This window comes from Ahaetulla prasina, chromosome 6 (genome assembly GCF_028640845.1).
Source record: "Ahaetulla prasina isolate Xishuangbanna chromosome 6, ASM2864084v1, whole genome shotgun sequence".
NCBI lineage: Eukaryota > Metazoa > Chordata > Lepidosauria > Squamata > Colubridae > Ahaetulla > Ahaetulla prasina.
Genome location: NC_080544.1, coordinates 33,042,083 through 33,064,728, shown reverse-complemented (window position 1 = coordinate 33,064,728; position 22,646 = coordinate 33,042,083). Strand labels below are relative to the sequence as shown.

Sequence of the window (22,646 nt, the reverse complement as noted above, 5' to 3'; positions counted from 1 at the left end):
TCTGTTAAGGCCATGTCCATGTTCTAATTAGCCCTGTGTAATATTACCCCAGCATCTGTTTCTCTGCCATAGAATGTCCTCCAATATTTTCCTGAAGGATAAAATGCCATTTCTTCCCTTTGCCCTTGACTTTGCTCCTCCTTTAAGCACATCTTCTGCCTCCCTCCCTATTTCAATTTATTTCCTCCTGAGAGTATGTCTGGCAAGAAAATGGCTATCCGAAGAATATTTTATATTGCAATGTTACATAGTAGTGCAGTAAAGTTGGACCTGAATACAGAGGATATTCATTTGAAATTACTGCTGCTAATATGACTATTGATTTTAATAGGATATTTCTTTCTCTTTACTAGATCTCTATTTTATACTTTGATTTTCTTTTAAGGATAGGAAGTTTTTTTTTTAAGCTACACGTTGCCTAGGGCACTTGGAGATAGTATATGGTTTCAGAATCCAATACATGAACTTTTGAATTGGCTTTTAGTGAGGACTGATTAATCAGATCAGGATATTGTCGATTTCCTGCATCTTTTATATTTCCTTAGGGCCAAAATTCCAATGCCCACCATCAATTCCTCATTAAAAGACATACCTTGGACAAGAGTTAGATTTAATATATATATATATTATACGTCGCCAAGACACTTCCAATTTTACGCGGGAGAAAACCCGAATAACCAAAGATCTACATACAAACACCCGCGAAAACCTCAGAAAACAAATATATATATATATTGTCTTTTCGTTGCAAGTCTTTATCTAAAGACTAAATTGCAGTTTCACCTTCCTGCCCCTTGAAATCAGAGCTCATAATCCCTGTTTATAAGCAGTGACAGATTCCAGAGAAAATGAAAAGCAGGCGAGTTTTGCGTTCTTATCTTGATGGTAACTTAACATGTCACCCAGTCCTTTTAGCACCAGAGACATCACCCTGGCTTCATAATCCCCTCAGAAAATTCTTCTTGACAAATATAGACAAGTGACATCATGATAAGTGTGTGTGTATATGAGAGAGACTGGGGTGGGGGTGGGGGCAAGGGGAAGAATATATTTCCCTACAGAACGATTTATAAACCCTAGGACATACTATCGCCAAAATAATTATTTTTCCATCAGTTGACCTACTTCTTTGTTTATCCACAAAACGAGGGCTGCCTTGTCTCCCCCCCCCTCCTGGTGTCTGTTGATCATGTGGGAGCCAGTTATGATAAGGGTGGTATCTGTAGACAGCTGTCTTAATGGACACCGGGCAGCCAGCATGGTTAGCATTGCTGAGCTATGTAGTCACTGCCATTGGAATGAAGCTCTTGTATTTCATACTGATTCAGATATTTGGTGCCGTTAAACACCGCAGGACTTTTCCTCTTCCCCTCACCCTCCCTCAACCCACCCACCCCCCTCCAATTCCTATCCTCGACACTGGATCTGGCTAGTTAATATGCCTGGAATGTGAAAACACCTATTGCTGAACTGTTTGGATTCCCAGGTTGGAAGATTATCTCACGCAGAAGAAGTTTTTGCAAAGATATATAAACTAACGGGGATTGGCATGCCTCAGTCAAGTTGCCTTGGACAGTAAAGGCATCTTTCTTGAGAGGAATACTCCACTGTACCATCAGCTTTTGATCAGCCACCAGCCAGGATGATGATGCTACTGGTAGAAGACCTGGTAAGTATCGAACTACCTTGTGTGATAATTTTTTTAAAGGTGGGCATCACTTCCAGTTCAATAGCATGTGGGCTGACCACCATGTCAAAGGAATGGTTATCGCTAAGACCAAATTGTTTCTTTTGATTGAAGTTGGTACCTAAAGGAAAATTATATTGGAATGAAAATGTCATTGGGGAATGGGTGTGGTCCTTTTAAGCAAACAGGACAAAGAGACAAAATCTACTATCTGAATTTCGATTCACGTATGAATATGGCTTTAGCTTAGCTGATGTCCCATAGGTTTTTATCACTAGCAACTTTTAAGACAGTAATGATATTCTCCCATGTTTAAAGATTATTATGAAGATGAATGAATGGGGAAAGGGTTATTTATTGCTGAAATTGTTACTGAAAACATTATCTTTCATATAAATACATGTTATACATCTAATAACAATAGTTTATGTAGCAATACATTGTACTGTAGTTTAGCTTGCAAACTATTTTTTTTTAAAAAAAAAAAGCTTGGTCTTATTTAAGTGTCAACAAAATTTTCAAAAGAGGATATTTATTATATGCCATCTTTTGCCATATTGAGACTTTCCAGATCCGTTCACAAGAAAATACAGCAAAACCAGTAGGAGTGTGATGGGTTCACAGCTATTAAAACAGCCCTTGTGATTCAAAGTATTCTCAACTACGCTTATAGTATGCCAGGCACACAAGTCTGGCTCCAACTCCCATTCCAGACAACATAATAAAGAATTAAAACAGGACTTAAATGACCCAGCTTTAATAGGCCTCTAGTCACCTCTGCTGTTTATGACTGGGTTATTAATGGCAGCAAATGACAGTGAAGGAATGGAAAGAAAATAGAAGTGATTCTGAAATAGTTGCTTATCTCAAACACTTTAGCTGTAATGATAGCACAACATTTTTGTACTGGCAAATAAGCAAACCCTTTAGCTATTCCACCCCTCTGAGCTTAATTTGTCATTGCATATGGGTATGACAATCTGGATTGTTGTTTATTAGGTCTAGAAAATAAAAAGTGAAAGTATATGGGTAAACCCTTTGTAATTTCCTGTGTGATTTATTATTGAATTTAATTGGATGGACTGTAGTGGGTCTTTTTCATGGACTACTCTGGTTTGATCACAAAGAGATTTTATTTTATGAAATCTCTTTCATAAAATGTGGATTTCTGTGCTTTCAATGTAGACATAGTTTGTTAGCAACTCGCAGACAAAGCTGGTGTGAACGAACTCAGGATCAACATGGCAAGTTTTGGGTAGCCCAGGAGATTTTTCTATTTCTCAATAGCAAGACCCCAAGTCTCTTTAAGCTTCTTCTAAGCCAGAAAGGATTTCAAAAGCAGATGGAATAGGAGTCTGTCAGTCTATAGAGAGTAGGGAGGAACAAGGGAGTAGGATATTTAAAAACAAAAAACCAAAAAACATGCCCCATTGCATTCTTGGATGGATTCTCCACCATTTCTTTTCATCCCGCTAAACATAGTCGTGACTAAAACCCACTGGAAGCGTTGGGATTTATAGAAGTCACGCTGAGTTGTTTCGGTGATTTCAGTGAGATGTAGCAATCTCTAACTTTAGCTGCTTGCATACTGTGAACTGTTGCAGACTTGATTTTAAATTTAATTGAATGTATTAAGCGCACACATCCTTCAGTGTAAGATATTCTGTATCTGAGCTCATCAGCATCCAAATCTTTCAATGTATTGCCATCCTTCGACGTGTTAAATTTAATTCAAGCTCATTCTCTTTTCTGTCTGTTCGTTCTGAGGCCAGTGCTTAGTTAGAAGTGGCTAGTAATCAGATCATTAGGGCAACAATTGCTTGGTTGCAGGCAACTACAGGTAGTCCTCAACTTACAATAGTTCTTCACTGACCGTTCAAAGTTACAACAGCACTGAAAGAAGTGACTTACTTACTTTTATTTATTTATTTATTTTGTCAAACACAACAGTATATATAAGTATAAGCATGAAATAACCATACAAATTGGATACAATCAAGAGGAACATTAGGACAGGAACGGTAGGCACGCTGGTGCTCTTATGCACGCCCCTTACAGACCTCTTAGGAATGGGGTGAGGTCAATAGTAGATAGTCTTTGATCTTATTCACATACACTGGTGAATATTAGTAAAAAACTAATCTTACAGTTTTAGGGACTTGGTGGCTCAGTGGCTAAGACGCTGATCTTGTCGATCGAAAGGTCGGCAGTTCAGCAGTTCGGATCCCTAGTGCCGTGTAACGGGGTGAGCTCCTGTTACTTGTCCCAGCTTCTGCCAACCTAGCAGTTCGAAAGCATGTTAAAAAATGCAAGTAGAAAAATAGGGACCACCTTTGGTGGGAAGGTAACAGCGTTCTGTGCACCTTTGGCATATAGTCATGCTGGCCACATGACCACGGAGACGTCTTCGGACAGCGCTGGTTCTTTGGCTTTGAAACAGAGATGAGCACTGCTCCCTGGAGTCGGGAACGACTAGCACATATGCGCGAGAGGAACCGTTACCTTTACCTTTTAATCTTACAATACAGGTATTCCCTGACTTACAACAGTTCATTTAGTGACTATCTGAAATTACAACGGCACTGAAAAAAGTGACTTATGATCGTTTTTCACACTTACTGTATAACTATTACAGCATCCCCATGGTCACGTGATCAAAATCCAGACACTTGCCAACTGGCTCATATTTATGATGGCTGCAGTGTCCTGGGGTCATGTGATCACCTTTTGCAACCTTCTTCACAAGCAAAATCAATGGGGAAGCCGGATTCACTTAACAACCAGATTACTAATTTAGCCACTGCAGTGATTCACTTAACGGCTGTGGCAAGAAAGGTGGTAAAACGGGGCAAAACTCAACATATGTCGAGTCACTTAGCAACAGAAACGTTGGGTGTTCCACTGTGTTCATAAGTCCAGGACAACCTGTAGTATTCCTGGTATTAACTGATGACCAGCTGCTCACAGCTAAGCAATTGTATGGCTAATTCCCATTAATATATAAGAATCTTTCCTGACATCCTTCAGCACTTCTGGGCTTTCATTGTCGCAGGTCATACTGTTGTTACGATGGCAAACGTCCTAATGCGAGTGTCAGATGTTGCAACCCAATACATTCACGGTCCACAGTAGCAGTCAGTTTACAGTTTCCTTAGTCAGTCTACTGTCCTATCTCCAGCCCTTCCCTTTGTGGGTGAGGGAGAACCATAAGGTAGTTTTCTTCTGGGCTTCTCTATTTCACTGTATCTGTTGACTTTGTTTCTCAAATTGCTGCAAAACTTCACTATTTTTCTCAAACCGCTTAGTCTCTTGATAACTATCCTACTAGTGCTATTTTGTCCTACCTCCCAACAGAATTAAGCACGCTATTCTTAAGGAATAATGATAGTCTTCTCGCTTTGTTTTTTTTCATTCTGGCTCTTTCCAAGCCTCAGTATCACCTACTTTTCCTTCAGGTTTTTATTTTGCAATCTATTGCCTCTACTGTCTATGGAGATGCTCAGTCATCCAGGTCATAGTTGTCCCAAAGGTGCTTTTTCAAGAGGCAACTGGGCTTTCTGTTTTTTCTTTGAAGATGTTTCGCTTCTCATCCAAGAAGCTTCTTCAGCTTCCCGCCATCCAGTCAGAAGCTTCTTGGATGAGAAGTGAAATATCTTCAAAGAAAAAAACAGAAAGTCCAGTTACCTCTTGAAAGAAGCACCTTTGGGATGTTGCCTCTACTGCTTCCTTTTTTCCCCCAGCCTCCTTGCTTCTGAATATCCGGATGGTTAATCTTTTCCACAGGTTCTGAATATCCAGATGGTTAATCTTTTCCACAATTATTTAATTGCAAACATGCTGTTGCCCTCAGCTATACTGTACAGCTCATGGTTTCTTATCAGTTCATTTGGGACATTGATTTCACTTTTTGTTTGTTTGTTTGTTTTTGGTCAACAAGTTCTTTCTGTGGTTATACAATCTGTTTTTTTTATAAGTTTCCTCCATGTCTTGGTTTCTCAGGGACAACCTTTTGAAACCCTAATCTTAAGAACATGTTTTCTTTGACAGATGACAGGAAAAAAGACAGAAGGTAGAGAAACAGGGGATTTCCTTCCGGTGGACTTCAAAGATGGGGAATATGAAGCTACAGTGAGATTAGAGAAGCAAGAAGACCTGAAGACGGTCATTGATCCCTCAGTAACACAGCGCACTCTGACTTACCAAGAAGAGAAGGAGCTGCAAGCTGAGGTAAAATAACGAGTTTTTATGTATCTTCTGGGAATATTTATTTTATTTATTTATTTATTTTATTAAATTTTTATACCGCCCTTCTCCCGAAGGACTCAGGGCAGTGTACAGCCAAAATAAAATACAGAATATATACAATTAAAAGAATTTAAAATGAACTACTACTAAACGGCCGATAATTTAAAAAATTTAAAAATTTAAAATATTACTAAAACCCCAATTTAAAATCAACTATTTATGCCAGTCCTGCTTGAATGAATAAATATGTTTATTCATATCGCCAATGTTTTGATTTGCTGTTGTCTTCTACTGTGATCATATTAGAACAAGCCTGCATAATCTGGTAGGACTATGCTGAGGATCAGGAAAAAAATGTTCAGTCAAAACTTAATTATAACCAGAAAACCAGGAACTTGAGATTTAAAACAAATTAAAAGGATGAAGCTATTAAGAATCCTTGGGGAGTGCTTAATCTTTGCATTCATGATTTAACACAATTTCACTTTCAAGCAAATTCTAGCTGGGGAATGAAGTTGGGGAAATTTTATTTTGAAAAGCTGGACAATGTCAACTACTCAAGGAGCAATAGACAAAATTGACCACAGAAACTACATGATACTGGTTCCTATGAGTATCATTCAAACAAGTTTCTCAGATACTATAGGTGGTGGCAGGTTATTTGCTTTCTCATCTATTTACCTATAAAAATGAATATCAGATTAGAAAACTCAAAGCAGCCAACTTGCTGTGAGACAATTCGCTATGGCCAACTCGCTGCGGGGCAAAAGTTACACTAATGTCAAAGAAATGGTGGAATAGAATCATTGAAGAAAGGATGCCAAAGGAGGTGCAAAAATGAAATGTGAAGGGCAAAAAATTAAAATAATGTTTATTTATTTTAAATAATTAAATTGGATTGTTAAATTGCCCCCTGGCAAGTTGCCCCGCTGTGGGTTGGCCATGGTGAGTTGTCCCGCATTGAGATGACCGTGGTGAATTGGCTGCTGCAAGATGGCTGTGGTGAGTTGGCCGTAGTGAGTTGGCTGCAACGATTTGGCTGCGGTGAGTTGTCCCATTCTGGCTAGATCAGTGGTCACCAACTGATGGTCTGTGGACCACTGGTGGTCCGCGAGAAAATTTTGGTGGTCCCCAGAAAAATTATTTGCATTTTTTTATATTGCAGTAAATCAGGGGTCCTCAAACTACGTCCCCTGGACCAGATATGTGCAATGAACACTTGTGTTGCTGCAAAGAGTCTCCCCCTTTGGGGTCTTTTTGTGTGGGTTGGGGTCTGTTTGGCCTCCTGGTGCGGGGCTTTGGGCAAAGACTGGAGGGAAGTGCTGCTGGTGGCGAAGAGCTGGAGGACTTATTCCAGTGGGACTGCATCATGGCCTGGAACTGACTGACTATCTCAGCCCGCTGAGCCTCCAGGCACTGGTACCTGGCCTTGCACTCCTGCAGGTCTTCCCTCTGCTTGGAAAGCTTATGCTCCTAGTCCTCAGTGAGGTGCTTCTGCTGAACCTCCTTCTCGGTCAGATCCAATTTGAACTGATCCAGCTGTTTTGCCAACTCTTTCTCGTGGTGGCAGCTTAGCTCCAACAACTGCTTCCTATTGGGGCCCTAAGGAGCCTGGGCAGCAGGGGAGAAGTGACTGGGAGGGGAGGGGCAAATAGAGGCTGGGGAGGCACCCCTTGATGTGAGTGACATCAAGTTGGTCATGCCTACCCAGTCACATGACCACCTAGCCATACCCACCCGGCCGGTGATTAAGCAGATCATATTAGTGGTCCGTGGGATTTAAAATTATGAATTTAGCGGTCCTTGAGGTCTGAAAGGTTGGGGACCCCTGGGCTAGATGATACTCTTTAGATGAGAAGACCCAGAGCAGATTTTCTCAAGTAGGCAAACTTTTTCAGAAACAGGTCCCCCTTGCAAGCAATCAGGCCTTGTGCCATGAAGGACTTTCTGTGTTACATTACATATTAATACCATAGTGACAGCAGAACAAATTGAGAAATGGATTGATTCAGCCAAATGAGCTAGACATTTGCTAGAGCTAGAACATGCTCCTGAAATTCTCCTGCTTAGTCCTTCAAAGGTAAGATCTGTAGACGAGTAAGCGGCAACAATCTGTTACATGATGCATTTATGAGTTACTTGAGAACCGTTTAGGAGTATGTTGCCTCTGCTTTAAATACAAGCTGACACATCTTTTGTACAGGGTAGCAGCTCAAGTGACTTTTCACGAGGTGTTAATGAGTGCGACATCAAGTGACAACGTATTCCATAATGTATAATAGTTATTGCACCAACAGCCCCTTTGCATCTTTTCTTTTGGAAGGGATTCTTGATCAACTAAATGCATCTTTACTACAATCTCTCTCCTTCTCCCCACTCCTTCCAACCAGTCGTGATTTCTCATGGCTACATGGACAAGTCCACACAATTTACTCAGCAGCATTTTCGGAATTGCTTTATTCTTATGACTTGGAGAGAAGGACTGCCCAAAGTCACTCAGCTGGCTTTGTGCCTAAGGCAGGATTAGTCCACAGGAGTCTCTCTGGCTTTATAGCGTAACACCTTTAACCAATAAATCAAACTGACTCTCGGCTCTCCTTTTAGATTCCCTCAAAAAGATACTCTTATCACAACTTTTTATACAGCGAGTTTACCCATGCAATCAAGTATTCAACCTCCTAATGTATTTAGGGGCATAATGATTAGCAGTACAGATGTACAAATATAACTATTGCGCAATACCTTTTGTCCAATATTTTCTTTACTGAGTTCTCAGGAGGAAAGGGACTTGCAGAAAATCCATAAATATTTTCTACTTCTCAAGGCTATTTTCTCTGCACGCCTACTGATAACAAAACTTTTAAAATCAGCACTGAGTGGGTCCTTGGTGCTCTCTGTTTTCTTGCAGACCTTTCATTAACCTAACTAGATAACATCATCAGTGCTAGTAAGGAATGCTGTTTGCTGTCAGTTGACTTGCCTGTCTGTATGGGTGGAGGCGGCCTTAGAGATTCTTTGGTTGGGCTGTTTACTGATGGCTCTTGGGCAGTTTTTGGATTGGGGCATTGTTTACTTGATCGTTGGTCTGATATTAACCTTGGAGTTAATCTATGCTGATCTGGAATAGCCAACACTCCAGAAGATAGGCTCAAATTACAGAAAGATCTTGACAAACTTGAACATTGGGCGCTATCTAACAAAATGAAATTCAACAGTGAAAAAAGTAAGGTTCTACATTTAGGCAAAAAAAAAACAAAATGCACCGGTACCGTATATGTGGTACCTTGCTCAATAGTAGTACCTGTGAGAGGGATCTTGGAGTCCTAGTGGATAACCATTTAGATATGAGCCAGCAGTGTGCAGCAGCTGTTAAAAAAGCCAACACAGTTCTGGGCTGCATAAACAGAGGGATAAAATCAAGATCACGAGAAGTGTTAGTGCCACTTTATAATGCCTTGGTAAGGCCACACTTGGAATATTGCATCCAGTTTTGGTCTCCACGATGTAAAAAAGATGTTGAGACTCTAGAAAGAGTGCAGAGAAGAGCAACAAAGATGATTAGAGGACTGGAGGCTAAAACATATGAAGAACGGTTGCAGGAACTGGGTATGTCTAGTTTAATAAGAAGAAGGACTAGGGGAGACATGATAGCTGTGTTCCAATATCTCAGGGGTTGCCACAAGGAAGAGGGAGTCGGGCTGTTCTCCAAAGCACCTGAGGGTAGAACAAGAAGCAATGGGTGGAAACTGATCAAAGAAAGAAGCAACTTAGAACTAAGGAGAAATTTCCTGACAGTTAGAACAATTAATAAGTGGAACGACTTGCCTGCAGAAGTTGTGAATGCTCCAACACTGGAAATTTTTAAGAAAATGTTGGATAACCATCTGACTGAGATGGTGCCTAGGCAGGGGGTTGGACTAGAAGGCCTCCAAGGTCCCTTCCAACTCTGTTGTTATGTTATGTTATGTTATGGTTGCTGATCACTGGTGGAGAGGTGCTGGAGTCTTTTTTTGTTCTCTTTTGGGCTGGTTGATTGTCTCTTTTGCATAGTCTGTAGATGTTGTTAATGTCTATGTGTCTATTGATGGCTAATTTGTCAGAGTGCCAGGCTTCTGCACTCCTGCACATCAGCTGGACACCTAAGGATATGACTACTGAGCTTAAAAAACAAATAAAAACCCCAGTAATTCCACCGGTCAAGACACAATTAAAACTGATGCAATCATGGGATTCCTTTAGAGCCATGATGGCGAACCTATGGCAGGTGTGCCACAGGTGGCATGCGGAGCCATATCTGTGGGCATGTGAGTGTTGCCTATAATGACCAGACGTCCCGCTTTTTAATAATTTGTCCCGCGTCCCGCGGCAATTCCAAAAAATCCTGATTTTTTTTTGTTTCACTCCCATTCTGAAAATGGGAGGTGGCAACGCAAGAGGAGGAGGCGGAGAAGGGGGAGTGGCAGAGAAGGGGGCACGAGAGGGAGGAGAGACGCCGCTTGACTTCACCCGAGAGGAAGAGAAGAGCCAAGAGGAGAGCCGAGCCTGCCTGGAAGAGCCAAGAGGAGAGCTGAGCCTGCCTGGAAGTGCGGAGAAGCAGCAGCCACTCCTCCTCCTTCAGGCAGATGGCAAGACTCAGCACGCATGCGCAGCCACCCCCCTCCCCGGTCAATGATGCCCCGCTTTGCCATCGCTGAAATCTGGTCACTTTAGTGTTGCCCTAGCTCAGCTCCAGCGCGCATGTGCGTGCTGGCCAGCTGATATTCGGGCCTTCCAGGTCCACCAGAAGTTGGGAAATGGGCAGTTTCCAGCCTCCAGAGGGCCTCCGGGGGGGGGTAGTGGAGGCTGTTTTCGCCCTCCCCAGGCTCCAAGAAAGCCTCTGGAGCCTGGGGAGGGTGAAAAACAGGCCTTTCGGGCTCATAGGAAGTTGGGAAATGGGCCTCCAGAGGGCCTCTGGGGTGGGGGAAGGCTGTTTTTGCCCTCTGGGGGGTGGGGGAGGGCAAAAAATGGGCCTACTGGGCCCACCAGTAGCCTTTTTGCTGTTGCGTGCCAAAAGCAGGGGAAGTCTGGTGGGGGTCGCACATGCATGCGCTAGAGGTGGGGCACAGGGAGATTGAATTATGGGTGTCGGCAGATGCGCAACCTCCCCCCCCCGCGTGACCCCCGCTTTTGGCATGCAACAGCAAAAAGGTTAGCCATCACTGCTTTAGAGAAATATGCTCATTGAACACTATGAGACTTAATTGCTGTACACTGCCCTGAAGCATCAGTGAGGTGCAGGAGAGATAGGCACAGTAAAAAGCTACAGACCTGGGGATGAAGATGTTCCTCTTTTTTTATTATTATTTCTTTTTTTCTTTTTTTTATTTCTTTTCTTTTTAACATGGATGGTAATGCTTGAGATTCCTTGAGAGTCACATGTTAATAATACTATATTTATTTCGGGTCAGCCATATCCAAACCATCTTACTGTATTGTTCATTTCTTTTGTCCAGCTCAAGAAAAAGAAACTAGAGGCAAGAACAAAGCTTGACAATTTGGAAGACCTTGAAAAAATCATCACTCTGAAGAAAAGGAAAAAAGTGAAGAAGGTCAAAATCCCAGTTGAGAAGGAGCCTGAGCAAGAAGTTATAGTACGTTCAAGCGACGAAGTGTTTTAATTTCTTCTGTTCTGCCTTTAATGGCATCTCCCAATAATGATGAGCTCTTTCTATTCTATATATCAGACAGGACCTGTAGATGTTTCCACGTTTTTAAAAGCTGCCTTGGAGAACAAAATGCCAGTGATTGAAAAGTATTTAGCAGACAAAGGAGATCCAGATGCTTGTGATGAGGTACATTGGCCTTGACTGATTTCTGTACTATTTGTTTGATCCTAATTGAGCAGTTTCCTCCAAAGGATACTAGAAGCTGCAGCTCAATGAATCGTTTCTTTTGAAACATCCTAAGCATTCTACCTCCAGTTTCCAGGTTTTTCTGGGAGGGGAGGCAACAACTTTCAAAATAGTTTTAGAGTGTCATTTTCTTAGAGTGTAATCCAGTCTTTCTTCCACCAATACTTGTGGAAAAACAGAAGTCTGACTTAAGTGTTACATCCAGGAGCAGTTCAGTAGTTCCAAGAAGTTCCACACCCATTTGCACTATTCAGGTGACCTTGAGGGCCCAGATCAGGGGTCGGCAACCTTAAACCCTCAAAGATCCACAAAGGTCCTAACCAGAAGTCCCCCTGTTCAATTCTGGAGCCAACTGCAAGTCCAGTTCCCCCACTATAGTCTCCTCCTAGTGTGGTGTCCTTTTTCCTCTACCTGTCCTAACCAAAAACCCTATCATTTGTGGAGCCAACTGGAAAACCTATCCCTTGCCACAGAGTCTCCTCTTGGCATGCCCCACCCCCAATCGAAAACTTCTCTCAAAACTGGTGCCGACCAGCGACAGGGAGCCGCAGCAGAGGCATGAAAGAGCCACATGCGGCTCCAGAACCGCAGGTTGCTGATCCCTGGCCCAGATAAACCTTCAAATGGCCTCACCGGCTTTCAAAAAGAGTGCTAACAACCGGATGACTGCAAATCCTTCCATTCCCCAATATTCAGTTAGAACTAAAGAAGCTTCTTGGATGAGAAATGAGACATCTTCAAGGAAAAACAAAGAAAGTCCACTTACCTCTTGAAAAAACACCTTAGCAACTGCGTCCGTAGACATTTATATCCAATACTTAATATTTTTTTCTCATCTCTCTCTCTCTTTCTCTCTCTCCCTCCCTCTCCTCTCCTTCTTGGTGATCATATTGGCCAAATCGCTCCACATCTTCCAATGCTGCACTTCTTCTTTAAGTTATTCTATGCTGTGGCTGGTGTCATACATATAAACACACAATCTAGATCAGGGGTCCCCAACCTTTTGGACCTCAGGGACCACTAAATTCATAATTTTAAATCCTATGGACCACTAATATGATCTGCCTAATGACCAGCTGAGTGGGTGTGGCTAAGTGGTCATGTGACTGGGCAGGTGTGGCCAACTCAATGTCATATTGAGAGGCACCTCGCCAGCCTGTACTCACCCCTCCCCTCTCAGCCCCTCCTTGCCTCCCTGCCTGGGGTCCTTAGGGCCCCAGCAGGAAGCAGTTGTTGGAGCTAAGCAGCCATCATGAGAAAGAGTTGGCCAAACAGCTGGCTCAGTTCAAATTGGATCTGGCTGAGAAGGAGGCTCAGCAGAAGCACCTCACTGAGGACTACAAGCATAGGCTTTCCAAGTAGAGGGAAGACCTGTGGGAGTGCAAGGCCAGGTACCAGCGCCTGAAGGCTCAGTGGGCTGAGATAGTCAGTCAGTTCCGGGCCATGATGCAGTCCCACCGGAATAAGGTCCTCCAGCTCTTCGCCACCAGCAGCACTTCCCTCCAGTCTTCACCCAAACCCTTGCACCAGAGGCCAAAGCAAACCCCAAGTCGGAATTCTCCCCCCCTCAAACCCATACAAAAAGACCCTGACTCTCTGCATCAACTCAAGCATTTATTGCATATATCCAGCCCAGGGCCATAGTTTGAGGACCCCTGATTTAGTGCAAGATAAAAAATGCAAATAATTTTTCTGTGGACCACCAAAATTTTCTCACAGACCACCAGTGGTCCATGGACCACCAGTTGGTGACCACTGATCTAGATGGCAATACTTAAGTTAATATCAGGCTCATCAAGAAAGCTAAACAGTGTCACCTCTGCTAGTACTTACATGACCACCAGGAAATCTGAAGGCTATAGATTAGAAAATCACCAAGAGAAAGAGGGAGGGAGAAATAATGCTTTAAAAATTAAAAAAAAAAGGCAGTTGTTTATTTATTTATTGTGCTATCTGTCTTCCCACTGACAGTACAAGCGTACAGCCTTGCACAGGGCATGCTCACAAGGACATCTGGAAATTGTGGAAAAGTTAGTAGCAGCTGGGGCTCAGCTTGAATTCCAAGATATGGTAAGCAAAAACTGTGCACACTTATACTGGTCTTCAGACTGATTCTCACAAACATGCAAAGCACCTGAAAGAATTATGAGAAAGAGACGGAGCCATTATTATTTTTAATAAGTAAAGGTAGAGGTTCCCCTCGCGCATATGTGCTAGTCATTCTTGACTCTAGGGGCCGGTGCTCATCTCTGTTTTAAAGCCAAAGAGCCAGCGCTATCCGAAGACATCTCCATGGTCATGTGGCCGGCATGACTAAATGCCAAAGGCACACCGAACGCTGTTAACCTTCCCGCCAAAGGTGGTCCCTATTTTTCTACTTTCATTTTTTATTTGCTTTCGAACCGCTAGGTTGGCAGAAGCTGGGACAAGTAACGGGAGTTCACCCCATTATGCAGCACTAAGGATTCAAACTGCTGAACTGCCGACCTAACAAGCTCAGCGTCTTAACCACTAAGCCACCGCGTACCTTTTTTATCCCTTTTTAAATTTTTAAAGGAGTATGCTAACACAAGGAAAGAGACAGAATTAACATGCCATCTCATACACATGCCTGGTCTCCTTGTGCCATACGGTGGTGGTGGAGGTGTCTTTAAAATTAACTTGACTATGAAAAATATATTTTAGAATGGAAAATGTGGATTGATTATATTCAAAATAAGTATCAGATAAAAAAATATCGAATAGCATATGAGTAAATTTAGGAAATATTTTGTATTAGATATATTTTTGAAGGAGAGGGGAATTGAGAGTGTGATTATGTGTGGAGTGACTAGAGATTATAATTTAAGATTTATTTTGGATTATGATTGTTAGTTTTGATACCCTGCATTTTGTTCTGGGAAGTCGGGGGGGGGGTAAGGGGGAGGGGAACTGGGGGGGGGATGAGAGTAGAGGATGGAGTAAAAAGAAAAAAAAAGGAAAAAAATAACTTGACTATGAATGAAGCCACATCAAGAATCTGCTTCATTCATATTCTCAATCACATCAAGCAAAGTTTTGTAGACAACAAGCCCTCCACTCAGGTTGACTTTCCAATTGACATGAAGAAGAGAGCAGGATAATAGGGGTGTGAGTTGTTTGGAGTGGGGCCAGCAGATAAGGCTCCGCCCCCTGTTATTCATGTTAGCAATGCATGCCTCTGGTCAGATGTAATTGCTTAAGGAGGCTGTTGTTGACTGCACTGTACAATTCATAAAAGGGACTTCGTGATAAGTTGCCTTCTATGGGTATGCTTCTGCTGCAACAATACACACATGACTTTCTCAGACTCTATGCCAAGTTATGTCCTTCTGGTCAAGAGGTAGGGCTTTCTGACCTACTGCCTCTGTGATTAAATTAGTCCAAGAGGAGTTGAACATATCCAGAGAGCACCAAAGGGGGACTGCAGCTTAATAATAAAATGTATGTTTTAAATAGAGAACTAGACCGAGAAAGGCATTTGGGTTTGACACTAGGAACTAATACAGCTTATAACAGTTCGCTTAGTGACCGTTTGAAGGCACTGAAAATGTGGCTTATGACCATTTTTCACATTTATGACCGTTGCACCATCCCTATGGTTACATGATTTATAGTTGGATGCTTGACAACTGACAACTGTTCTGGGGTCATGTGATCACCTTTTGCAATTTTCTGACAAGCAAAGTCAATGGGGAATCCAGATTCACTTAACAAATGAATTACTAATTTAAGAATGGCAGCAATTCACTTAACAAATGCGGTGAGAAAAGTCGTAAAAAAAGGGGCAAAATTTAACACTTCATTTCTGATCAAAACAGAAAATAATAACCCGGAATAAAGCTCTGCTTATGTTCCTCAATGAACACAACTTAATCAAGTCCTGGTCACTACCATAGGAATTACTGTTTATATTCAGGAGCCACCATAATCTTAGATTGGCTTGAATTTTAATTTCAATTTTTAGCTGATTTTATGGGGTTTTAATTTTATATTAATTTTTAGTGTTACTTGTATTTTAATATTAGGCCAAATTTAATAAGTTTTTTAATGTCTGTTTTTAATATTGTATGTATTGCTGTATTTTTATTCTGGCTGTAAACCGCCCTGAGTCCTTCGGGAGAAGGGCGGTATACAAATTAAAATATTATTATTATTATTTAGATCATCTCCTTTGTCTTCACTTGTTGGCTTGTATCCAGAAAAATCTGGATCTTTTATTGAAAGATCTTTCAGCTTTAGTTAACCTCTGAGTCCAGGAACCTGAAAAGTTTTTGCCAATAGAAAGGATGACCAGCCAAGAGCCTGAAAACTTTTAAAACATGTCTTTGCTTTCATTATTCCTACATTATTGTAATCTCCTGGTCTTTTGTTTTGCTTCTTCTGATGTAGCTCGAATCAACGGCTATTCATTGGACGTGTCGAGGTGGAAACGTAGAAGTCCTGAAATTCCTCTTAAACAAAGGGATAAACAGAAACGCCAAAGACAAGGTATTTTATGATAATTGTCCCCAAAATTTGATTTACGGAAGATGTGAATCTGGAACCTGCTTGTATGAAATTCTTTTCTCCATCCAAGTTTATTATCTACAGTTATGGATGATGGTTTCCCCCCACTTTTTCCTTTCCATTAGTTGCTCAGCAGTCCTTTGCATGTGGCAGTAAGGACAGGCCAGTATGAGTGTGGAGAACATCTCATTGCATGTGAAGCAGATCTGAATGCCAAAGACAGAGTAAGTATATCATCTCCTTCCTTGGTAACGGATAGAGTAGGTGGCGTTAGGAGGCAATATTGAACAGGGAGGACCTGGTGTAATGGTGGCTTTTTGTGCTTGTGAAAGTGGACCAAAATGACTCAAATATAGTGGAAGAGAAGATTCTCATACTACTGAATAGTGTCCCATGAATACCATGAATAGAGGTGACCATCAACCAGACATAACCACTTTCTATATTTTATGCCAAAGCCGTACAAGTAAACTTACAACCGTAACTGAAGACAGAATTGTGATTGTAAATCATTGTGATTGTAAGGCAAGGGACCTACTATCATGTCACTAAATCTGTTGAATAAGGGACTAAATGTCTGAAAGTGAAGATGTCCACCAGTGGTGGGTTTCAATTTTTTTTACTACTGGTTCTGTGGGTGTGGCTTGGTGGGCGTGGTGTGGCTTGGTGGGCGTGGCAGGGGAAGGATACTGTAAAATCTCCATTCCCTCCCCAATCCAGGGGAAGGTTCCTGCAAAATTCCCATTTCCTCCTGATTAGCTGGGACCTGGGAGGCAGAGAATAGATGGGGGTGGGGCCAGTCAGAATGTTTACTACCGGTTCTCCGAACTACTCAAAATTTCCGCTACCAGTTCTCCAGAACTGCTCAGAACCTGCTGAAACCCACTTCTGATGTTCACCCATATCTCAGTCTGCAGCCTGACCCAAGCCCATATCCCTCCAAAAGTTGTAGCACACCCATAATAGTACAGGAACTGAGCTTATAAACCAATTTATTTTTTTTAGATTTAGAAAATATTCCCTTAGCTCTTTGTCTAGATTACCAGCCATTAGTGAATAACTCATAATTTATGAAGCTAATCTTAGTTTACCCAGAGAGCATTTAGCATAGTGATACAGGCTAAGTAAGGGCATATTTACACCTGCATACTTGTTTCCTCCCTATAGGAATTCTATATACTTTTTTTATTTTTTATTTTTTTTATCTGCATTTATATCCCGCCCTTCTCCGAAGACTCAGGGCGGCTTACACTATATCAAGCAATAGTCTTCATCCATTTGTATATTATATACAAAGTCAATTTATTTCCCCCAACAATCTGGGTCCTCATTTTACCTACCTTATAAAGGATGGAAGGCTGAGTCAACCCTGGCCCTGGTGGGGCTTGAACCTGCAGTAATTGCAAGCAGCTGCTGTTAATAACAGACTGACTTACCAGTCTGAGCCACAGAGGCCCTTAAGGCCCTCTTAAGGAATGGCAGTGTTCTTTTTTAATCAGGATAGCAACAGTGTTTAGGATGCCTTCTATCCATTCAATCCCACTCAATGCCATGATTTCATACCTCTTAAAAAAACACTTAGAATAACAAAGTTGGAAGAGACCTAGCAGGTGAACTAATCCAACTCAAGCAAGAGACCCTATAGCAAGACTGTCAAACTCGCAGCCGGATGTGTCACACACTGGTCACACCCACATCCAGTTTAGCGAAGGGGAAAAAAGTCATGACGTTTTACGTGGCAACATGAGTTTGACACCCCTGCCCTCTACCATTTCTGACAAGTGGTTGTCCAGTCTCTTCTTCAAAGCCTCCAGTGAATTAGCACCCACCAACTTCTGAAGGCAAGCTGTTCCATTGGTTGATTGGTTGATCTCACTGTCAGAAAATTTCTCCTTATTTGTGTAGGTTAAATCTCTCCTTGATCGGTTTCCATTCATTGTTCCTTGTCTGGCCTTCAGGTACTTTGGAAAATAGGGTGCCCGTGTCCATCTCTTCTCTGTGACAACCCCTCAAATATTGGAACACTGCTATCATGCCACCTCTGGTCCTTCTCTTCACTTACATTAGATAACAGCTTTTGGTTGCAACATGTTGATATCCTTCGTTGAGCATTGTCAATATTTTGCATGACCAGCCTCCAAGACTGTCATATTCAATTTTCTCTCCTTCTCCTAGGAAGGTGATGCTCCAATGCACGATGCAGTGAGATTAAATCGATATAAAATGATTCGACTCCTGATTCTCTATGGGGCTAACCTGAACGTAAAGAACATTGTAAGTGACTCCATTTGCATTTCCCCCCCTCCCCCATTGTTGTGAAACTGAAGTCACATAGGAGCGCTGAGTTGAAATCAGACAATGTAGATGCATTGAAATCAATGTTATTTATAGTAACTGTGATTCAATTTAGTCACATGGATTTTACTGTGTCTATTTTAAATATGATGGATCAAGCCCACAAACTGCAAATTACATGTCAGATCATACTCATTACTAACAAACTGCAAAATGCATTACAAGGCTCCCCCCCCCCACAAAAAAAGAAACAACAACACCCCATCTTCCTACTGTTTTAAAATATATTTTTCGGTTGATTTTCTTTTGTTCAGCTGATTCTAATGTTATATTCAGAAAAGACAACTTAATACAGGCTATTTTAAAGATGGGATTCAATGCATAGCCTTCAACCTACAACCACAATTGAGCCCATGATTTCTGTGGCTAAGCGAGACAGTTAAGTGAGTTTTGCCCCATTTTATGACCTTTCTGGCCACAGTTTCACACTGCAGCTGTGAAATTAATGTGGCGTTTGTTAGGGCTACAGATTTTATCCAGAATATACTACCCAAAGCAGAACTTTGGATCTTTAAACTCATTAATAAGCCTAAAAACATCTCATAGAAATTGATCCTAACACGAATTGAAATAGTTTCCTATATACCATATTTTTCGGAGTATAAGATGCACCGGAGTATAAGACGCACCTTAGTTTTTGGGGAGGGAAATAAGAAAAAAGCTGATTGGCAGGTGGATTGGCCTCCTGGAATACCCCCAATCAGCTGTTCCCAGAGGTGAATTTTAGCAACGGGTTCCTTGGTTGTGAGCTCTGTGCCGTGCTTTTTTTCTTCTTCTTTTTTCTGCCTCTGAAACTTTTGAAACTCTGTTTCAGAAAAAAACTTTATTCCTGCCTCTGAAAGCCTCCGAAACAGCTTCAGAAAAAAAAGCCTCTGAAACTCTGTTTCTGAGCCTTTTTTTCCTGATGCTCTGTTTGGGGGCTTTTTTTCTGAAGCTTTTTTTCTGAAGCTTCTTTCAGCCTCTGAAACCTCCGTTTGAGAAGCTGGGCAGGGCTACATTTGGAGTATAAGATGCACCCAGATTTTCACCCTCTTTTTTGGGGGAAAAAGATGCATCTTATACTCCCGAAAAACACCGTACCTTTGTTGCTGATACCACTTTTTAGATATGCATTGATAGAATTGATTGGGTTATATTATTTTTTGGACTTCAGACAGAGCCAAGGTAAAATAAAATGAGTAAAGGAAGTCATTTTTTTGTCCCTATTTGATGTTCTTCCATATTTCAGCGCCTGTCTTTCCAAATTTGAGCATTTATGCAAGTGGCTCTAGCTTTATGGGGCAAATATAGGCCACTGAACAAAATAGTTTTTAAACATGATTAAGTAGGCAGTTTTATGAGAAAACAATTACAGATTTTCTGCTGGATATCATCGGTAGGATCTGAGTTGGCCATCTGGAACAGAAGATACTCTTTGTGGTGTTTTGGTTTGCTGTAATAAAGATACTATATTTATTGTGGATTTTGGCTGAAGTACATGTAATAGATGGAATAAGAATTTATGGCAAAGCTACAACACATACTACTATATATGCTGGAAGCACATTCATTGTTCACAGTCATGAATTCCACAATAGCATGAATTCTAGAAGTGCGAAACACTTAATCTTCTTGAACATGTTTATTCAAACAATGCGACCAGACAGCTCTCCCTCATTTTGCCCCACAAGAAATCGATCAAGTAAAATAAAATCAAAAGATAGCAAAAATCACAAGAAGCATAATCCCGTTTTCTTGACTGTCTTTGCATAGGAAGGGAAAACTCCGATGGATCTTGTTCTGCAGTGGCAAAACGGCACTAAGGAAATCTTCAACAACTTGAAAGAGAATGCCTATAAGAATTCTCCAATAGATACGTTCTGAAAACCAGATCGAGAGCTTCAGGGAATGACCATTTCTTTGCAGGTGGCACCATTATCAGCGTAAAGAACAATGTGAAGAGCAGTTCCTGGATACTGATGCCGCCTTTGCCTCAAGCTAGCCTTTGGAATAAGTCTGAGGACAAAAAGTTCAAAGGCACAGCTTGAGTATTACAATTCCACTGGTTTCAAGTTGTTTTTTTTTTAATTTATTCCTATTTATATCTTGTATTCCATTCTTCCCTTTTTCTTGGATGAAGTTTCTTTGACTGTTGTTTCTCTGGTGATCTTTCAAAACCTCCTGTTGATACTAGAATTGTAGAAGGTTACTGAAGTGATAATTAGCCAAGAGCATTTAAACAAGACAATCACGTTTCTGAATGTATTAGCAGCTTCACAACAAGCTTCTCTCCTCCCAACTTAAACCCAACATAATTAATTTTTAGGTGTCACCCAACATTTCTGCTGAATTGCTATTATCAGAGTAAACTGTTAAAGCCAAAGAATGGGGGGTGGAGAACAGAGGTACGGAAAGCATTAGAAAGGAACAGCGGAAGTAGAATGAAAAAAGGAACAGATCTGGTTTATTTTAAAGTAGACCAGTTTTACTCAAAATAGTGGACAATGAACTACAAAGTTCAAAGCGGAACGTTACGTAAAGGAAGGTGTTGAAGTGAAGTAGAAGAAAATGCAATTATTTTTACATGCTCAGTAATGGAAGAAAAGTTCTGTATATTTGTATGGCTTTTTATGTACATTTTGTATTAAATTCCCTTTAAGATTTAAATAAGAGTATGGCTTGTTCTGCCTGAATACTTTTACTTATTTGTCTGAAGATTGTTATGTTCCATCAGCTAACAAAAAAATGCTTGCCAATTCTCAGATAAGCATTAGAGGTTATAAATAAACTTTGAAAAATCTTTACCTTCTCAAATCAGGTGGCCAATACTTAAATTGTTGACACTGACTGGATCAATATTTTGCACCAAAGTATGATGCCATTTGTTTAGCTCTGGCTTAGTATTTGAGGTAAATTGTGGTACCATACCATCATTACTGGCTTGAGAAAGTTACATGAACAAAGCCAATGGTGGTGCATTCATAATTAAAGTTTAAACAAACCATGGCTAGCCACCATGGAAGGCTACTAAATATTGGTGTGTGTGTCTCATAATGAGTGGTAAAAACCCACAGTTTTGAATGGGTGATGAATGAAAGCAGATTGAATACAAGGTGAGTGGCCAGTAACCAATGTGAAAGCAGCATGTTGAGATGGTTTGGCCATATAGAAGGAATGAATGAATTGCATTTGAATGAATGTGTCAGTTGAGATGACCAATAAAAGGAGCCATGGTGACGCAGTGGTTATAATGCCATATTGCAGGCTAACTCTGCCGGTTGCAAGCAGTTCGATCAAGGTTGACTCAGCTTTCCATCCTTCTGAGGTCAGTAAAATGAGGACCCAGATTGCAGGGGGCAATATGCTGACTATAAACCGCTTGGAGAGCTGTAAAGCACTGTGAAGCGGCATATAAGTCTAAGTGCTATTGCTAAAAGTGGCAGCTATATGAACTTGGATGAGATCCTCAAAAAGGAGTAAAAGCAATGTGTGATGGTGGAAGAAAAGATGGTTTGTGATGATCAAAACATATAGCGATGTTGGTATAAACTAGAGTTAACTTTCCTTATATCTCCTGTTGTTTCTTTGGCAATTTCTAATTCTTCAGCATTTTATGTGACATAGCTTATCCCAAAAGAAAATAGCACAAATGCGTCATTGCACGGACATAGAAACAATAAAGCTCTAATTCAAATTTTATGGAACAACTTCAATGTTTACCTGAAATGTTTCGGAAGCAGGAAACATGAAATCAAATTACAAGCCACTTCGCCCACATTGCAATTACTACCGAGAGATTGCTGGTTTCAGGGTTAGAACCACCCAATGGCCTCAACATTGGCAAACCTGGATCCTGAACAAACGCGCCATGCTTTCCACAAGCTTGTTGTCAAGATCTAATTACATTTGCCAACAGCACAATCTTTGTGCTGTAGATTACGTGCAATGTTCTGATCAGGTAG

At 41.2% G+C, this 22,646-nt stretch overlaps 1 protein-coding gene across 1 annotated transcript; it reads left to right on the top strand.

Annotated features, from left to right (window-relative positions):
- Window positions 1-1,510: 1,510 nt before the first annotated feature.
- On the top strand, window positions 1,511-21,356 carry ANKRD1 (ankyrin repeat domain 1). Its single transcript, XM_058189493.1, has 9 exons — window positions 1,511-1,669; window positions 5,735-5,914; window positions 11,425-11,562; window positions 11,656-11,763; window positions 13,795-13,893; window positions 16,234-16,332; window positions 16,476-16,574; window positions 18,526-18,624; window positions 20,458-21,356. The coding sequence occupies exons 1-9, from the start codon at window positions 1,643-1,645 to the stop codon at window positions 20,566-20,568; spliced, it is 960 nt and encodes a 319-aa protein (XP_058045476.1). The 5' UTR covers window positions 1,511-1,642; the 3' UTR covers window positions 20,569-21,356.
- The last annotated feature ends 1,290 nt before the right edge of the window (window positions 21,357-22,646 follow it).